This window comes from Garra rufa, chromosome 3 (genome assembly GCF_049309525.1).
Source record: "Garra rufa chromosome 3, GarRuf1.0, whole genome shotgun sequence".
NCBI lineage: Eukaryota > Metazoa > Chordata > Actinopteri > Cypriniformes > Cyprinidae > Garra > Garra rufa.
The window spans coordinates 61,835,721-61,852,610 of record NC_133363.1 but is presented as its reverse complement, the minus strand read 5'-3'; the positions used below and the strand labels follow the sequence as shown (position 1 = coordinate 61,852,610).

Sequence of the window (16,890 nt, the reverse complement as noted above, 5' to 3'; positions counted from 1 at the left end):
CTGGTTGTAGCAGACTGCTTATAAAGCCGGCGGCGCCGTGACCGATTGGTCCATGATGAGTGGATCCAGCTGGTCCTCGTGTGTTGCCAGGGCGACGCTGATTGATCCTCGGGACGCCCGTCACAATATGTAAAACTGTAACGTTATGAAGAGGTAATAATGACAGTCAAGTTGGGGTGTTGATTGACTCCATCTACGTTTTTGATTATAATGAATAGTTTGTTTTAGCTGTTTGTTCAAAATGTTGTTTATTTATTTATTTTTATTTAATGAAACTTACCCACATTCAAGTGTTTGTTTTAAAAAAAAAAAAAAGCTAGAATAAAATGTTTTTTTGTTTGTTTGTTTTTTTTTACAAGCAGATACCCTGTACTTTCTTTTGATGTTTTGGATGTTCAGATATTCATATAACAAAATATATACAAATTATACAGGTATACTTGCAGTATAAAACTACTAAACTAGTAGTTTACTCAGTGCACTCAAAATTCATAAAAAAGTATTTAATTAGTAAACTATCAGTATACCTATAAGTTCACTTTTAATATACTTGCAGTACAAGCTAAAAACATAGATGTAAACTAATTTTGCACTCAAAGTTTACTACCATTATACTTAAAGTATACTTAAAAGCAGTGTTGGGGAAAGTTACTTTCAAGAGTAATGCATTACAATATTGAGTTACTCCCTAAAAAAGTAACTAATTGCGTTACTTAGTTACTTTTTATGGAAAGTAATGCGTTACGTTACTTTTGCATTACTTTTTAAATCTGTGGAGGGCTTACTTGTTTAATTTTTATATAAATAGTTCTATTTTTGGCAAATGTAAAAGCTTTTTACACCAAAAGCCTCAGGCTTAGAGAAAAATAAATTCAGTTCTGTACTGTAGACCGCAGAAGAAAAAATGTCAACTTTTCAGCAATAAAAAAAAAAAAAAAGGAAAACAAATGTTAGATAATCTGGAGTAATTTTTGCTTATTAGTATGGATGAATTAGATCGAAGGTCAGCAGCAAAGACATCGGTTAATAAAACATGATTAAATACATAAAGGATATTAGTATTATTTAATATATTTAATTATTGCAGGTTTTTATTCATTTTGAGGAATACTGTATCTGTTTTTTTAGTGAGTGAGATGAATTAATGCATGTTCACATTTATTCCAGAACTAAAGTAACATCTTACTCACAATTTCTCTCAGCATGGGGACAGGAGAGCTTTTAATCAATAAATGAGGGGGGAAATAACTCAGATATTTTCTTGTCAATTAAAAAGTAATGCCTTACTTTACTAGTTACTTGGAAAAAGTAATATTATTACGTAACTGCTTAAAAGCATACTTTTATAGACTAAAAAGTGGACCAATTTAGTCCCAAGGAGTATTAAAATAGCACACTTAAAAGTTTACTACTAGTACATCGATATTTGTACATTAAGTATACTTTATCGAAGGTCGGCAGCAAAAACATTGGTTAATAAGAAGATTAAATACATAAAGGATATTAGTATTATTTAACATATTTAATTATTGCAGGTTTTTATTCATTTTGAGGAATACTGTATCTGTTTTTTTAGTGAGTGAGATGAATTAATGCATTTTCATATTTTTTTCCCAGAACTAAAGTAACATCTTACTCACAATTTCTCTCAACATGAGGACAGGAGAGCTTTTCTTCAATAAATGAGGGGGGAAAGTAACTCAGATATTTTCTTGTCAATTAAAAAGTAATGCCTTACTTTACTAGTTACTTGGAAAAGGTAATATTATTACGTAACTGCTTAAAAGCATACTTTTATAGACTAGAAAGTGGGCCCATTTAGTCCCAAGGAGTATTGAAATAGCACACTTTACTAGTACACTGATATACTTACTACATAAAGTATACTTAAAAATGTACTTGAACATTACTTAAGTATGCTTAATAAAATAAACTTGAAGTATACTTCTTTCTGCTAAGGGCAACCCAACTACACATGACAGTGTTTATATTTGGATGACTTAGTCACATGCGTTGGTGTTGTCCGACCATAAATCTAATAGCGGAAAACCAATTCCCGGGTTATTATCAGGTGTTTAGTCTGACAGCTGTTCCTCAAGTGTTTAAGTCAGATTGTACTGATAACAGACTTGAAACCCATAATTGTCCTCCCTGGCCGGCGGGGAGTTGCGTCAGAAGGTGTGTTCCGCTTTTCGTGTGCGTCAGAACGCGGGAGGGGCGGCGGAAGCGGAGTGTCTATAAGAATACCGACTACGTGAGGAACGTTTCAGGAATTTGCAAAGAGCTTTTATTCACTCTCGCGTCTCGTTCGACGTAGTTTTGTTTTATTTGTGTCTCCGGTGTTTGTTTCATCGGTAGCTCGTCGCAGACTTCCGTGACTACCATCCATCGCTATAGAAACATCGATATTTCCGTTCTGTATTCTTGAAGGATCTGACCAGAGATTTTAACCATGTTTCCCGAGAGCAGCACTGGGTAAACGATTATTATTTTTTCAGATCTGACTTTCTAATTCTGCTTTCTTCATTTTGTCTTTGTAAAGTGTAAGTTATTCGATTGTGAATGTAACGTTAGTTTACCTGATTTATGGTATATGGTACAGGAAGTTGGTTGGTTAAACTTGACCTTTAATAATTCATCCATTCGTTCTTTGATTAACTGTGAAATGTAATTTAACCGAATCGTAGTTGTGACGAGCACGTGGTGATGCGCTGGCGTGTCTTGAACAGCTGCCAGCGAACGGAACCGTTATTTAAGCGAATGTTTCGTTTTTTAAAACGCGGGATTCGAGACGGAAATCTTTGAATTATACGTATTTTGGAAAATTGTCTCGGTTTTATTTTTTTACTTTTGACTTGCGACATTTTTAAAACCGTTTTTGAAAATTGAGATTTGTTTTGACTTTGATTTTAATGTATATTAATAACAGTAAAACTGTAAAATACATAAATTATCCAACATACACAATATAATCTGTCACTATAATCTCTCTCTATATATTTAACTAGTTATTAATATTGGTCAGTATTAGCCTATTACTTATAAATGTAAGGCCTACAATAATACCATCAATTCACCAATGGAAAAGTGTTTGATTTGTTTACCGAAACTCATAACAACTAGAAAAATCTTTTTGGACTATGGCCATTTTCACTTTTTTCATGACACTTTTTTTTTTTTTTCAGAATTTTGATAGTTGTCGTATTTTATTGAAAATATATATTTCCTACAATTAAATTAAACTTTCAGATATAAACTCTTGCGGTTTTCCAAACTGTAAAGGCCATAGTACTAATCATAACGATGCTCTGTCATAGGAAGTTTATTTTGGTAGTCAGCTGCTCATATTACAGTAGTGATGTGTCAAAAAGAGGCTCATGTTTCAGATCTAAACTACCAGGATATTTTTATTTGCTATCTGCAGGCTTCATGGCCATTCAAGTATGTTACAGTATTCAGCATCTTGAACACTTAAAATCTAAATATTGAGCAAATCACCTTTAAAAGGAGTCCAAGTGAAGTTCTTAACCATGCATATTACTAATCAAAAATTAAGTTTTGATATATTTATGACAGAAAATGTACAAAATATCTTCATGGAACATGATCTTTACTTAACCTAATGATATTTGACATAAAATCAATCATTTTGACCCATACAATGTATTGTTGGCTATTGCTACAAATATACCCGTGCTACTCATGACTGGTTTTGTGGTCCAGGGTCACACATAAGTTGACTGTGTGTGTGACATTCAAGTGTGTCAGTCAGGAAAACGTAACTTTGAATGGGAAATGAGCATGTGTGTGCTGTGAATTAGTTACAGTCATGAGTCCTCAAACTCCTTTTTTCCTCTGTTGACACAACCAGTATTGTTAAAGGCGCTATATAAAGGTGACTTGACTTGACCCTCTCTTTGCAGGTACAGCTTTGAGGACTGCCAGGCCACTGCTGACTGGCTTCTGTCCCAGACTGCAGTGCGTCCTCTGGTGGGCATTGTGTGCGGTTCGGGTTTGGGTGGACTGGCTGACGCCTTAAAAGACCCGGTGGCCTTTAACTACAGGGACATACCTAACTTCCCCCAAAGTACAGGTGAGTGTTTCTCTAGAATTCCAAATATTTTCTACCTTAGCTAGTAAAACCTTGCATTCAGCATTGTTAAATCTGTGCATTTCCTTCTCTTCTGTAGTGCACGGTCACGCAGGACGGCTGGTGTTTGGCACGTTGAAGGGCAGACCATGTGTCTGCATGCAGGGACGGTTTCACCTCTATGAGGGATATCCAATCCAAAAGGTACAAACACTCTATAATACACACATTCTGGCTTGTCAGAGTCCAAAATGTATAAACAATACAGCTCTTTGTCAGTATGACGTGGTAGACGTGGCTGTATTGTTGGATTGTAGATGCAAATGGTCTTTGCTCCCAAACCAATCCTGAGGGTTGACAAAATTGACGTCTATGTACTTAAATAGCACAGAAAATTGCAAGTTGCTCTGACCTGAATGACTCTGGCCTTAAGATCCTTTTAACCAAGAGGGAACTAAGTAATAAAGCCGTATGTGGTTAACACATGACTTGACTGAATTGGTTTTAACTGGTTGTGTTGTGTGTGTGATTGAAGCGTAAACTCTGTGACCCTGTGGAATGCAAAGACCAGAACACATTTAGCAACAATATGCCCTTTTGATGCTTGTGTAGAAAGACCAAGAATTAAAAAAACAGCACAACTGTTGTAAACTGCAACTGATGCAAGATTCAAACTAAGATTGTTGGTCTTAGATTACAATGCCTATGCGGATATTCAAACTGCTGGGTGTGGAGACTGTAATTCTCACCAACGCTGCTGGCGGCTTGAACCAGGACTATAAAGTAGGCGACATCATGATCATCAAAGATCATCTCAACATGCCTGGATTTGCTGGAAACAACCCTCTGGCTGGACCCAATGATGAAAGGCATGTTTACATGTGTTTATTTAGGTCCTTTGAGCACTGTACTCACATCATGGAGCTGTTTTGACAAGTAGAGATTCCACATGTGCTCTTGTAGGCGTTTTTCATTGTATAACCGTAATTTTCCTTTTTAGGTTCGGCGTTCGTTTCCCCTGCATGTCTGACGCATACGATCGAGAGCTTCAGCAGCTGGCGCTCGACGTGGGTTCAGAGCTCGGTTACAGCGACTTCCTGCGAGAGGGCGTGTACTGCGTTCTAGGAGGACCGTCGTTCGAGACTATCGCGGAATGTCGCATGCTGCACAAGCTGGGAGCTGACGCTGTCGGTAAGAGTCACATCTTTTAGTATTATGCAGTTCTCTGACAGGGTGAAAGGAGCATTCGAACAGACAACAGTTAGACGGTTAGATTCCCAGGGAATCCATGAACTAAAAAAATGTAAAGTCTCTTTGTATAAAAACTGTCAAATGCATATGTAAATGTAACCATTTAAAATTCAACTTTATGCAAATGAACATTAAAGATGTAACTAGAAGGCAAGGCAAAGTAAAAATGGAAAATAAATTCCATTTTTAGTACAATATTTGATGTGTAAACGTACCTTAAATTTAACTTTTTGCAAATTAGCAGTGGTTTAATGACCAGTGAAATTTATAGTTGAGGTCAAAAGTTTAAATACACCTTGCAGAGTCTGAAAAATGTTAATTATTTTAGCAAAATAGGAGGGATCATACAAAATGCATGTTATTTTTTTTATTTAGTACTGACCTGAATAATATATTTCACATAAAAGATGTTTACATATAGTCCACAAGAGAAAATAATAGTTGAATTAAAAAAAATTACCCCACAAATTCTTTGGTTTTTCAGAATTTTTATGTATTTGAACCCTTTCCAACAATGACTGTATGATTTTGAGATCTGTCTTTTTACACTGAGGACAACTAAAGGAACTCATATGCAACTATTGCAGAAGGTTCAAGTGCTCACTGATGCTTTAGAAGGAAACGCATGCATTTAAAACTTTTAGAATTTAAAGATCAGAATAAATTTATTGTCTTCTGGGAAACATGTAGTGTCTTCTGTATCTTCTGTAGTTTCTGAAAGGCAGTACTAAAAAAAAAAGAAAAAAAAAACATTTGATATTTAGGCAAAATAAGAAATGTACACATCTTCATTCTGTTCAAAAGTTTTCACTCCCCAGCTCTTAATGCATGTGTTTTGTTTTTTTGGTTTTTTTTTTTCTCTGGAGCATCAATGAGTGTTTGAACCTTTTGTAATAGTTGCATATGAGTCCCTCAGTTGTCCTCTGTATGATTTTGAGATCCATCTTTTCACACTGTCATTGTTGGAAAGGGTTCAAATGCACAAAATGCTGAAAAACCAAAGGATTTGGGGGACCTGAAGGATTTTTTTGAAGAACTGTTCAGAACAAACAAGCAACTCATAAACAACAATTCACTAAACAAAAAAAGATCTTGTGGATTAATCTGGTAACAACATGGTATTAAGAATCAAGCGTTTGTACACTTTTGAACAGGGTAAAACTATTCATATACATGGTCTTCTATCTGAAATATCTTATTCAGGTCAGTACTGAATACAAAATGACATGCATTTTGTATGATCCCTCTTATATTGCTAAAACAATTAAAATAGTTGATTCTGTAAACTGCATTCAAACTTTTGACCTCAACATTGCAATTAAAATTAATTTCTATAGAGATTGTTCTATGCAAACTAGTTTAATAACCAGGCTTGTGCATGTGTTTTAGGCATGAGTACGGTTCACGAGGTGATCGTGGCACGGCACTGTGGGATGCGCGTCTTCGCTCTGTCTTTGATAACTAACAAGGCGGTGATGGACTACGATAGCGAGGAAAAGGCCAATCATGAGGAAGTTCTGCAGACAGGCAAACAGAGGGCGGAGCAGCTGGAGAGGCTGGTGTCCACTGTAGTCACCCGGCTAGAACACAACAATAATTTCGCCTAAGACTGTTCTCAGATCAGAGCTAAACCAAATCAGTCACAGACCAAAGAACGCACATTTCGGTTGTGGTTACAAAAACCGTCTTATGCAGATGAATTCCACTTATTTATGTTTGCTAAATCTAAGTCTTTTTAAAGCGTTCGTTCATTTTTGGTCTGTGATATTTTGCCCTTATGTATATAAACCCGGTCAACAGAAGAGTGCTTACGTTTTTTTCTGTCTTTAAAAAAGAAAAAAAAATACAAATGTTACATTCCTCTGAATGCTAGAACTAATGTTTCTTTTTATTCTAAGTTAACGTTTACTATTTGTTACGATGTCTTAATTTAAGAGTTGAATTCTCTGTAAAACTAGTATTTGTCAGTAGATGTACAGTGAAAGTCTGTCTAATGTATTTTTTAACCTTTATTAGTAAAAATGGTTATTTATTATGAACGTCTCCCTCTCGTTTATGGTGGAAAAGTCAGTTTTGAATGCAATTTTAATAGGTGAGCTTAAGTTTTAAATGCTAGAGTAATATTTCTTTGGTGCACATAAAGGGACATAGTGATGTGCATGGTGATTCAATATTTTAATGCTTTTGCTTGCTTCCAAAACCTTTGTGATTGGAAATCATATTAATTATGAAACGACAAAATTTCTCTCAATATGTTTCTCAAATGCAAAAAAATGTGTGAGTGAAAAAAGGCATCGAGATGGACCGCAAAAAACAGTCATATGGGTCAATTTTTCTAAATATACAAAAGCTGAATAAATAAGCTTTCCATTGATGTATGGTTTGTTAGAATAGGATATTTGGCCGAGAAACAACTATTTGAAAATCTAGAATCTGAGGATGCAAAACAATCTAAATATTGAGAAACGTTTTGGTAAAGTTCTTAACCAAAAATCAAAAACTATGTTTTTATATCTACAGTAGGAAGTTTACAAAATCTTTTTGTGCATTAATTGGACTACCAGCCTATTTATTTAAAGTATTTCACATTTTAAATTGTATTTGTACTCATTTATTGCAGATTGAGATATTTTAATGGTCTAATATTTAGTTTTCTGTACGCAAAATATAATTGCTTTAGTGTAAAATTTGACCAAGGTGTTCCTTTATTAGATTCACCTTGATTATATCAAGAAATTGAGGAGGAAACATTTTGCAGATCTTCTAAGAAACGTCTTAAATATTTGGTCACAGTTTGGTTTATTCAAGAAAGGCACAAATGGAATAACCGGTTATTTAGTTCTCTTCCACATTAGAGATTTACAGAACGTTTTGTCCCAGACTGGCAAACCTTCAAGTGGTAATTAAGATGGCTGCTTTGAGAGAAACGCTTATTGCAGTTTCCACATCGGTGCGGTTTCTCTCCTGTATGAACCAGTTTGTGTTTCGCCAGCGAGCTGGCCTGAGTAAACTGCTTATTACAAACATTACAAGCGTAACTCTTCAGTCCTGTATGAGTGAGCTTGTGCGTCTTCAAAGATCCTTTGAGAGCAAAACTCTTTCCGCATGTGTCGCAACTAAATGGTTTGTCTCCGGAATGCGTCAGTAGATGAGTTTTGAGATGCGTTCCTCGGCGAAATCCCTTTCCACAAAGCTCACAACAGAAAGCTTTGACTCCAGTGTGGAGCTGCTTGTGGGATTTGAAAGTGTTGGCGTGAACAAACGTTTTTCCACAGTCCTCGCATCTAAAGGGCTGTTCGCCCGTGTGAAGCCTTTCGTGTGCCTTGAGGTTGCCTTTTTGCGCAAAGCTCTTTCCGCAGTGTTTACACAGGTATGGTTTTTCTCCAGTGTGAACTCGCTGGTGGTAGTCCAAATAAGACTTGGTGAGGAACCGGGAACCGCAATGCAAGCAAACAAAGTTCTTCTCGCTCCCATGCGTTCGTTCATGAGCTCTGAGGATGCTTATCAAAGCAAAGCTCTTCCCACATGTGGAACAGGCGAACGGTCTCTCATCACCGTGACTCACCATGTGATTTCTCAAATGGTTAGGCAAGCGAAACACCTTGTCGCAGAGCGTGCACTTGTGAGGTTTTTCCACCTTGTGGACTCTCCGGTGAATTTGGAGGAGGCGTCTGGAGGCGAAACGCTCTCCGCATTCTAGACAAGCGTGAGGCGTTTCTCCGCTGTGGAACTTCTGCTCATGTCTTCTTAGGTTGTTGAGGTAGGTGAAGGTCTTTCCGCAGGATTTGCATGTGTTCTGCTCATCGCTTGCGTTTGGTTGCACTTCTTCAGCGGCGTCTGTTGGGATGTCCAATCCTGTCTCGATAATGTTAGGTGGATCCAGTGTGTTTAATACTGAAATGCCATTTGATTCGTTTTTAGAGTTTGGTTCAGTGGTGCACTGGCCTTCCATTTGATGGTCTACTGATATAATTTCTTCTGCACCAGGGTTTGATTCTGTAACATGAACAAGGCATGTTTATAGATGTGATATTGTGTATATGCAGTGTGTTAATCCAATTGTATTAATATCAGGGAGTCTGTACCATCCTCAACAGGAGTTCGACAGTCTACATGCTCCTCTTCATGGCCAAATGCTTCTTCAAATCTAAACTCAGGCTCTTCCTAGATAAAAACAAGAATATTTTAGGTTTATATACAACACATTAAAACATTTGTAAACTCAATAACACAATTATAGCAAGATGTGGGTTACTTCAACAGTCTGAAGTAGATGTCCACTAGATTGGTGGATTCCCAACACAGCGTCTGATGTATAATCTTGCTCGTCTTCTCCTACAACAATACATTTTTCTTATTTAATCTATTAAAATATCAGTAATACATGGTGTAGTTATGAGAATAACTACCTTTGGCATGTTCCTCATCTTTGATGCGAGTCTGTTGCTTTATGCTATGGTTGATTTGATCTTTTCTTGGTCCACTTGATGTTATATGAAGGATTTTGCAGATGTGTTCAGCTGTTGAGTTTGTTATTTTCCTTATGGCAGCTGTCAGATTCTTGAATAAAACAAGAAAAACTATTAGTTGAATTGTTAAGGTGAAGTTAAAAGTCTTACTTACCTATACTACCAGTGAAAGTTTTTGAACTTTAAAGATTTTTAAAGACCAAACATGCATTTATTTGACCCAAAATACAGAAAGGAGTAGTTTTACTATTTAAAATAAATGATTTCTATTTTAATATATTTTAAAATGTAATTTATTTCTGTGATCAAAGCTACATTTTCAGCATTAATACTCCATTCTCCAGTGTCACGTGATCCTTCTAATATGCTGATTTGCTGTTCAAGAAACATGTTTTATTATTATTATCAATATTTAAAACAACTGAATAATTTTTTTCAGGGTTCTTTGATGAATAGAAAGATCCAAAGATCAACATTAATCTGAAATAAAAAGCATTTGTAACATTACACATTATACCATTCAAAAGCTTGGAGTCAGTATAATTTTGGGGGAGGATGTTATAGAAATTAACACTTTTATTTAGCAAGGATGCTTTAAATTAATCAAAAGTGATGATAAAGACATTTATAATGATACAAAAGATTTCTATTTCAGATAAAAGCTGTTCTTCTGATCTTTCTATTTATCAAAGAAACCTGAAAAAAATTCTACTCGGCTATTTTCAACATAATAATAAATGTTTTTTGAGCAGCAAATCAGAGTATTAGAATGATTTCTGAATGATAATGTGACTGAAGTGATGATGCTAAAAAAAACAGCCTTGAAACCACAGAAATAAATTACATTTTAAAATGTAATCAAAAAGAAAACAGTTATTTTAAATAGTAAAAATATTCCAGACTTTTACAGTTTTTGATGTACTTTAGTTTTAAAAAAATGCAGGCTTGGTAAGCAGACTTTTGACTGGTAGTGTAACATGTTTCTTTAACATGTGTATAGTTGAAAAGTTATTATTATTAATAATATTAGGCCTTTAATTATTTTGTATTAGCTTTTTAGGTCCACTGTAAATTATTAGCCGTTATCTCTTTTTCTGGTTGCTCAAACATTAACTGAGGTAGTTAGACAATAACCATCATCGAACTAAATAATTAATATTTAAAATAATACACATATAATTAAGTAAATGAAGCGAATGAGATGCTATATTAGTGTATTAGAATTCTACAGTAAAATAACTATTAATCATGGTACATTTTGCCAGTAATCAAGGTTACTACGGTAATTTGAGTGAAAGTGAACACCTGAGTGAAAGAGTAACATTTACAAACGTTAAAAAACCAATGATTAATACATTTAAACGAACTTACCATTTTAATATCAGTGTCTGGATTTCCATTTCGACGTTTTGACTGGAAAATATCGAGCTGCTGACAAATTTCTGTCACTATTGATGTGACTAAACTGTCCATTATTGAGAGCACTTGTTTCTGGACAGACGCCTCACACGACATGCTTCTACAAAAACCAGTGAAATATCAATCAAAAATCATAAATTAGATGAATATAAAACTGATTTATTTGTTTTGTTAAAGTCTCCACAGTTACTGTGTTGTGAGTGTGACGTGTGTGGACGTGTGTGTTCGGTTAAACGGTTTCCCGTCACGACGGATTTTAAAATAAAAGTCGCCCACAAAGACATAATAAATCAGCAGCAATAGTTTAAAAATGTTTTATTTTTGCAACAAGTGTAAACATTAACATTCATAAAAATATTAAATAAAATATAAATATGAAATACAGTTTTCAGATGTCTTAAATATCTAACACACCTGTTTCATCTCATTAACTCATTCAGTTCTGTGTGAAATCTGACATATGCAGTTAGTCAAGGAGTTTGAAAAACATCTAAACGCTAAAAACAGAGCATTTTGGTTTACAGTGTCAGTCTTTGTGTGGTATCACGACGAATTTGAAAATAAAAGTCACCCACAAAGACATAATAAATCATCAGCAGGAGCTTTAAAAATGTAAACAAAAAAGTTTAAACAAACATTCATAAAAATAATAAATATAAATATGAAATAAAATATGTTGGCACTAAAACAGCTCCTGAATACAGTTTTCTGATGTCTAACATATCTAACACACCTGTTCATCTCATCAGCTCATTAACTCATTCAGTTCTGTGTGAAATCTGACATATGCAGTAGTCAATGAGTTTGAGAAACATCTAAACGCTAAAAACAGAGCATTTTGGTTTACAATATCAGTCTTTGTGTGCTTTCACATGGATTTTAAAATAAGAGTCACCCACAAAGACATTGTAAATCAGCAGCAATCGTTGGAAATGATTTATTTTTGCAACAAGTGTAAACATAAACATGAATAAAAATATTTAATAAAATATAAATATGAAATATGTTGGCACTAAAACAGCTCCTGAATACAGTTTTCAGATATCTAACACACCTGTTTCATCTCATTAACTCATTCAGTTCTGTGTGAAATCTGACATTTGCAGTAGTCAAGGAGTTTGAGAAACATCTAAACGCTAAAAACAGAGCATTTTGGTTTACAATATCAGTCTTTGTGTGCTTTCACATGGATTTTAAACTAAAAGTCACCAACAAAGACCATAAATAAATCAGCAGCAATAGTTTAAAATGTTTTATTTTTGCAACAAGTATAAACATTAACATTAATAAAAAATATTTAATAAAATATTAATATGAAATAAAAGATGTTGGCACTAGAACAACTCCTCAATCCTGGTTTCAGAAGTCTAACATATCTAACACACCTGTTTCATCTCATTAACTCATTAGGTTCTGTGTGAAATCTGATATATGCAGTAGTCAAGGAGTTTGAAAACATCTAAACACTAATTGGTTTACAATATCAGTCTTTGTGTGGTATCACGGATTATATTTCTTCAGCTGAATCATAAAGCCTGGGTTTGGTTGAATGTAAGACCTGGCTGTTTTTACAATACTGAAGGCTTCATCAAATGACATCTTCTCCTGGGACATGAGGAACCCGATGACAACAGAAGCAGAGCGAGAAACGCCAGCGTTACAGTGGACCAGCACCACTCCACCCTGAGGAACACAGAAGGAAACAGGTTATAAACACACACACACACACACACACACACACACACACACACATCTCTGGATATGTGTCTGTCATCCTCATACACACCTGCTGACTGGCTTCATTTATGAACTGGAAACATTCAGGGAAGTATGAGGTGATGTCTGTCTCCGGAAGATCTAACATGGTCACAGTCTTATATGTGAAGAGATCAGGGAACGCGTTCTCAACCCCATACGCCACATTCAGCACATGAGTCACCTGAAACACAACAGCAGAGAAATACAGATTCTTATTTTTAATATTATATCAATTAGCTTGCTTATTTGTATAAATGTTTAAGAGAAAGTTCAATAATTAATAAATAATATGTGACCATGCACCACAAAACCAGTCTTAAGTAGCACGGGTATATTTGTAGCAATAGCCAAAATGTTTTTTTTTTTTTTCTTTTATGCCAAAAACATTAGGATATTAAGTAAAGATTATGTTCTATGAAGATCTTTGTGCATTTCCTACCATAAATATATCCAAATGTAATTTTTATCAGTAATATGCATTGCTAAGAGCTTCATTTGGACAACTTTAAAGGTGATTTTCCCAATATTTAGAATTTTTTTTTTGCACCCTCAGATCGCAGATTTTCAAATAGATGTATTTCGGCCAAATATTGTTCTCTATCCTAACAATGCATAAATCTCAATTTTAAGAAATTGACCCTTATTACTGGTTTTGTGGTCCAGGGTCAAATACAAAAAAAATATAGCTAATATATAAGTTAAAAACATTAGATTACCTTCAGTTTCTTCAATGTGTCTATATCATGGGCAGCATCCTGTGATGCTAAAAATCACATAATTAGTTAAATGTGATGAGTTGGGTTAATAGTCAACAGTGTTGGGTGTAGGGCATTACAAGTAAAGCAAGTTACTTAATAATATTACTTTTTCCAAGTAAAATACATTACTTTTTAATTGACAAGAAAATATCTGAGTTACTTTTTCTAATAAGTAACACCAGTTATTTCCCCCCTCATTTATTGATTAAAAGCTCTCCTGTCCTCATGTTGAGAGAAATTGTAAGATGTTACTTTAGTTCTAGAATAAATGTGAACATGCATTAATTCATCTCACTCACTAAAAAAAAACAACATTCCTTAAAATTAATAAAAACAGCGAAACGTAAACCTGCAATAATTAAATATGGGAAGTAATACAAATGTCCTTTATGTATTTAATCCCATTTTATTAACCGATGTCTTTGCTGCCGACCTTCGATGATCCAATTCAACCATACTAATAAGCGAAAATTACTCCAGAATATCTATTTGTTTTGTTTTGTTTTGTTTTTTATTGCTGAAAAGTTGACATTTTTCTTCTGTGGTCTACTATACAGACGTGAATTTACTTTTTTTCTAAGCCTGAGGTCTTTGGTGTATAAAAGGCTTTTCCATTTGCCAAAAATAGAACTTTTTATATTAAAAACAAACAAGCAAACCCTGGCCAGATTTAAAAAGTAACGCAAAAGTAACGTAACATTACTTTCCATAAAAAGTAACTAGGCAACATAATTTGTTATTTTTTTAGGGAGTAACTCAATATTGTAATGCATTACTTTTAAAAGTAACTTTCTCCAACACTGCTAGTAAATATGTCATGGTAATGACTTTTTCATCAAAAATGTTAAATAATATTAATAATATATTTTTGATTAAACTGGAAATTTAAATAAATACAATGGACAACTATTTTGAGAAACCACTGAATTCTACATATTTTTGTTTATTCTGTTGTTTATTTTGTGGGGTGACCATAGAAAAGTTGGTTTTTAATATAATGATAATTATTTTTATTAAATTGGAAGCTGGCAGATTTTTTAGGCTTGCATTTAATGCTTTATTATTATTAATATTATTATTATTAGTGGTGGTGACCATAATGAACTTTTTCTTATTAAAGGGTGTTCATCTTTGATGTGCATCGTAACACAAAAAGTACCATTGTTGTTTAGACACAGTTGGCACCTTAAGTCCATAACTATAGTAATTACCATGGTACCACCACAGTGGGTGTTGTGTCAGGTTTTCATAATAAATATTGCAATTATACAGTAAAGACATCACGCACAGAGCAGGAGGAAGGGTCTAATGATGCCCACATGGAGGTCGAGGCTCAAGTCCTGCACGAAGCCGCATGGGTCGCCACTCTCGCGTTCAGTATCTCGGGTGATGTGGAAATGATCGCCGCTGCGCGTCTCCACGAGTTTCTCGCCGGTTACGGTCGTCACTTTCGTGCTTTGCTTCCTCAAACGCGCCGCGGAGAATCCCTGGATCTCCTGCGACAGAGAATTCATCTTTAGTTACCGACTTCGCGCTGCGGAACTAAAGAGAAAGGCTGTTAAAAATATAGTGGGGAAACTTTAGTTCGGAACACGAGATAATTTTTAGAATAAAAGACCCTATTTCATGCATTAACATTCACCCATGGTGACTTTCCATACTAATACAGTCTATATTACTTGTATTACTACATCAATATTTGTAAATCTGAAATACGGATATCAAACAGGAAAAAGTCTTTCAGAAACATTGAATTTTACTTCTATGTAATATGAAATTCAAAAATACTTTTTTTTTTAACATTTTAATACAAAATGCCAAAGCAAATAAAGTAAAACGATAAAGAAAAATGTTTGTTTTATAAACTATGGCACCGTTTCACAGAAAGGTTTAGGCCATAGTTCAATTAGGTCATTTAAGTAGCTTTAAGTAGTAGATAAAACACGACTTGGTGTGCATTTTAATGAACAGGGCATGCTTTGTTTCTTTTCTGATGCGGAAAATGATTGATTCGGAGTCAGACGGGTGGGGTTAAAAATTATTATATCATTTATATAATAATCTTCAGATAAAATTCATATATTTCAGAAGGGCAATGCAGACCACAATCCAAACAATAGTCCTAAATGAAAGATTAACACAATTAAGAGTCCATAAATCCATTGATCAGGAATAAACATTAGTTTCAATTTTATATTAATAAGCCGATTCAAATCTGTTAAATAATAGTATACTTCTTTGAGAAGATATACAAATGCAGAAATTATAAGAAATATTGCAATAATAATATTTACTCAAAAGTTGAGAACTCCATAAAAGCCAAATTGCAATTAATAAAGTCAAATTTAGTTAAATAGTCTATTAATATTATCAAATCTGAGAAAAATAAGTCTAATAGAAAATTAGACCGTTTCAGGTGCACCCAGAAGAAAGTTGAGAGCGGAGAAAAGGAGGTTGAGAAGTCTGAAGTCTCCGATCTGTCCAGAATAAAATTGCAAGACTCTTTATACCCTAAAACCAGACAACTCAGGAAGTCTGAAGGTCATAGTAAGTTGACAATACATCAATACATCAACTCGTGAATAAACTCTTGATTAGTAATTATAAACTTGGTTGAGTGGACGTGCAGTTTCATTTCTCCTTTTTAGTTTCATTTATATCTTGAGACATTGAGACGTGTTAATATTAATCTAATTGTCCATCTAGACTGTCTTCATTAAAGTGCCCCTATTATGCCTTTTCAAATATGATATTTCATGTAGTGTGTCATGTAGCTGTATGTGAACATAAACTATCTGCAAAGTTGTGACGCCGACAGTGCACTATAAATAAAGTTTTTGTCTAACAAAAAAAAGAGTCGGCTCACATTCGCCTAAACGAGTCGTCAGCAATTCGAATCTTTTTTCTGTAACGGCCACACGTCACGAGCTACACATTTGCGTAATGTCCGCCCACATTCAATTTCGCGAACAACTTGCCCGCCCACAAACAGTAGGCCTACCATTTTCACGTGGATTACATCATGTCAAGAAGACGTCCTGCGCTGTGAGAGTGAATTTGTTTTATATGCCCTTCCGAAAGATGAAACTATCAAGAATGAGTGGTTAACATTAATTTTTTCAACACCTCAGCAGTCCAATGCCAA

General features: G+C 34.6%; 3 protein-coding genes across 3 annotated transcripts; 1 reads left to right on the top strand and 2 right to left on the bottom strand.

Annotated features, from left to right (window-relative positions):
• Window positions 1-2,222: 2,222 nt before the first annotated feature.
• Window positions 2,223-7,376, top strand: pnp5a (purine nucleoside phosphorylase 5a). Its single transcript, XM_073836475.1, has 6 exons — window positions 2,223-2,475; window positions 3,924-4,093; window positions 4,191-4,294; window positions 4,784-4,959; window positions 5,091-5,281; window positions 6,731-7,376. The coding sequence occupies exons 1-6, from the start codon at window positions 2,453-2,455 to the stop codon at window positions 6,946-6,948; spliced, it is 882 nt and encodes a 293-aa protein (XP_073692576.1). The 5' UTR covers window positions 2,223-2,452; the 3' UTR covers window positions 6,949-7,376.
• LOC141331420 (uncharacterized) lies at window positions 7,068-11,440 on the bottom strand. The gene is made up of 5 exons (XM_073836474.1): window positions 11,182-11,440; window positions 9,751-9,901; window positions 9,597-9,676; window positions 9,427-9,505; window positions 7,068-9,337 (listed from the first exon to the last, which is right to left on the bottom strand). The coding sequence occupies exons 1-5, from the start codon at window positions 11,323-11,325 to the stop codon at window positions 8,193-8,195; spliced, it is 1,599 nt and encodes a 532-aa protein (XP_073692575.1). The 5' UTR covers window positions 11,326-11,440; the 3' UTR covers window positions 7,068-8,192.
• Window positions 11,441-12,014: 574 nt separating this feature from the next.
• dusp19b (dual specificity phosphatase 19b) lies at window positions 12,015-15,274 on the bottom strand. Its single transcript, XM_073836476.1, has 4 exons — window positions 15,034-15,274; window positions 13,704-13,750; window positions 13,016-13,168; window positions 12,015-12,912 (listed from the first exon to the last, which is right to left on the bottom strand). The coding sequence occupies exons 1-4, from the start codon at window positions 15,257-15,259 to the stop codon at window positions 12,730-12,732; spliced, it is 609 nt and encodes a 202-aa protein (XP_073692577.1). The 5' UTR covers window positions 15,260-15,274; the 3' UTR covers window positions 12,015-12,729.
• Window positions 15,275-16,890: the final 1,616 nt, after the last annotated feature.

Bases quoted from the DNA above. Each gene is read 5' to 3' on its own strand.
- pnp5a (XM_073836475.1), top strand. From the start codon at position 2,453: ATGTTTCCCGAGAGCAGCACTGG. The intron at 2,476-3,923 runs GTAAACGATTAT...CTCTCTTTGCAG, and splicing joins TTTCCCGAGAGCAGCACTGG to GTACAGCTTTGAGGACTGCC. The intron at 4,094-4,190 runs GTGAGTGTTTCT...TCTCTTCTGTAG, and splicing joins TAACTTCCCCCAAAGTACAG to TGCACGGTCACGCAGGACGG.
- LOC141331420 (XM_073836474.1), bottom strand. From the start codon at position 11,325: ATGTCGTGTGAGGCGTCTGTCCAGAAACAAGTGCTCTCAATAATGGAC. The intron at 9,677-9,750 runs GTAGTTATTCTC...GTATTGTTGTAG, and splicing joins AGATGAGGAACATGCCAAAG to GAGAAGACGAGCAAGATTAT. The intron at 9,338-9,426 runs GTACAGACTCCC...TTCATGTTACAG, and splicing joins TCGAACTCCTGTTGAGGATG to AATCAAACCCTGGTGCAGAA.
- dusp19b (XM_073836476.1), bottom strand. From the start codon at position 15,259: ATGAATTCTCTGTCGCAGGAGATCCAGGGATTCTCCGCGGCGCGTTTG. The intron at 13,751-15,033 runs GTGCGTGATGTC...TGTGATTTTTAG, and splicing joins TAGACCCTTCCTCCTGCTCT to CATCACAGGATGCTGCCCAT. The intron at 12,913-13,015 runs GTGTGTATGAGG...TGTGTTCCTCAG, and splicing joins TAAATGAAGCCAGTCAGCAG to GGTGGAGTGGTGCTGGTCCA.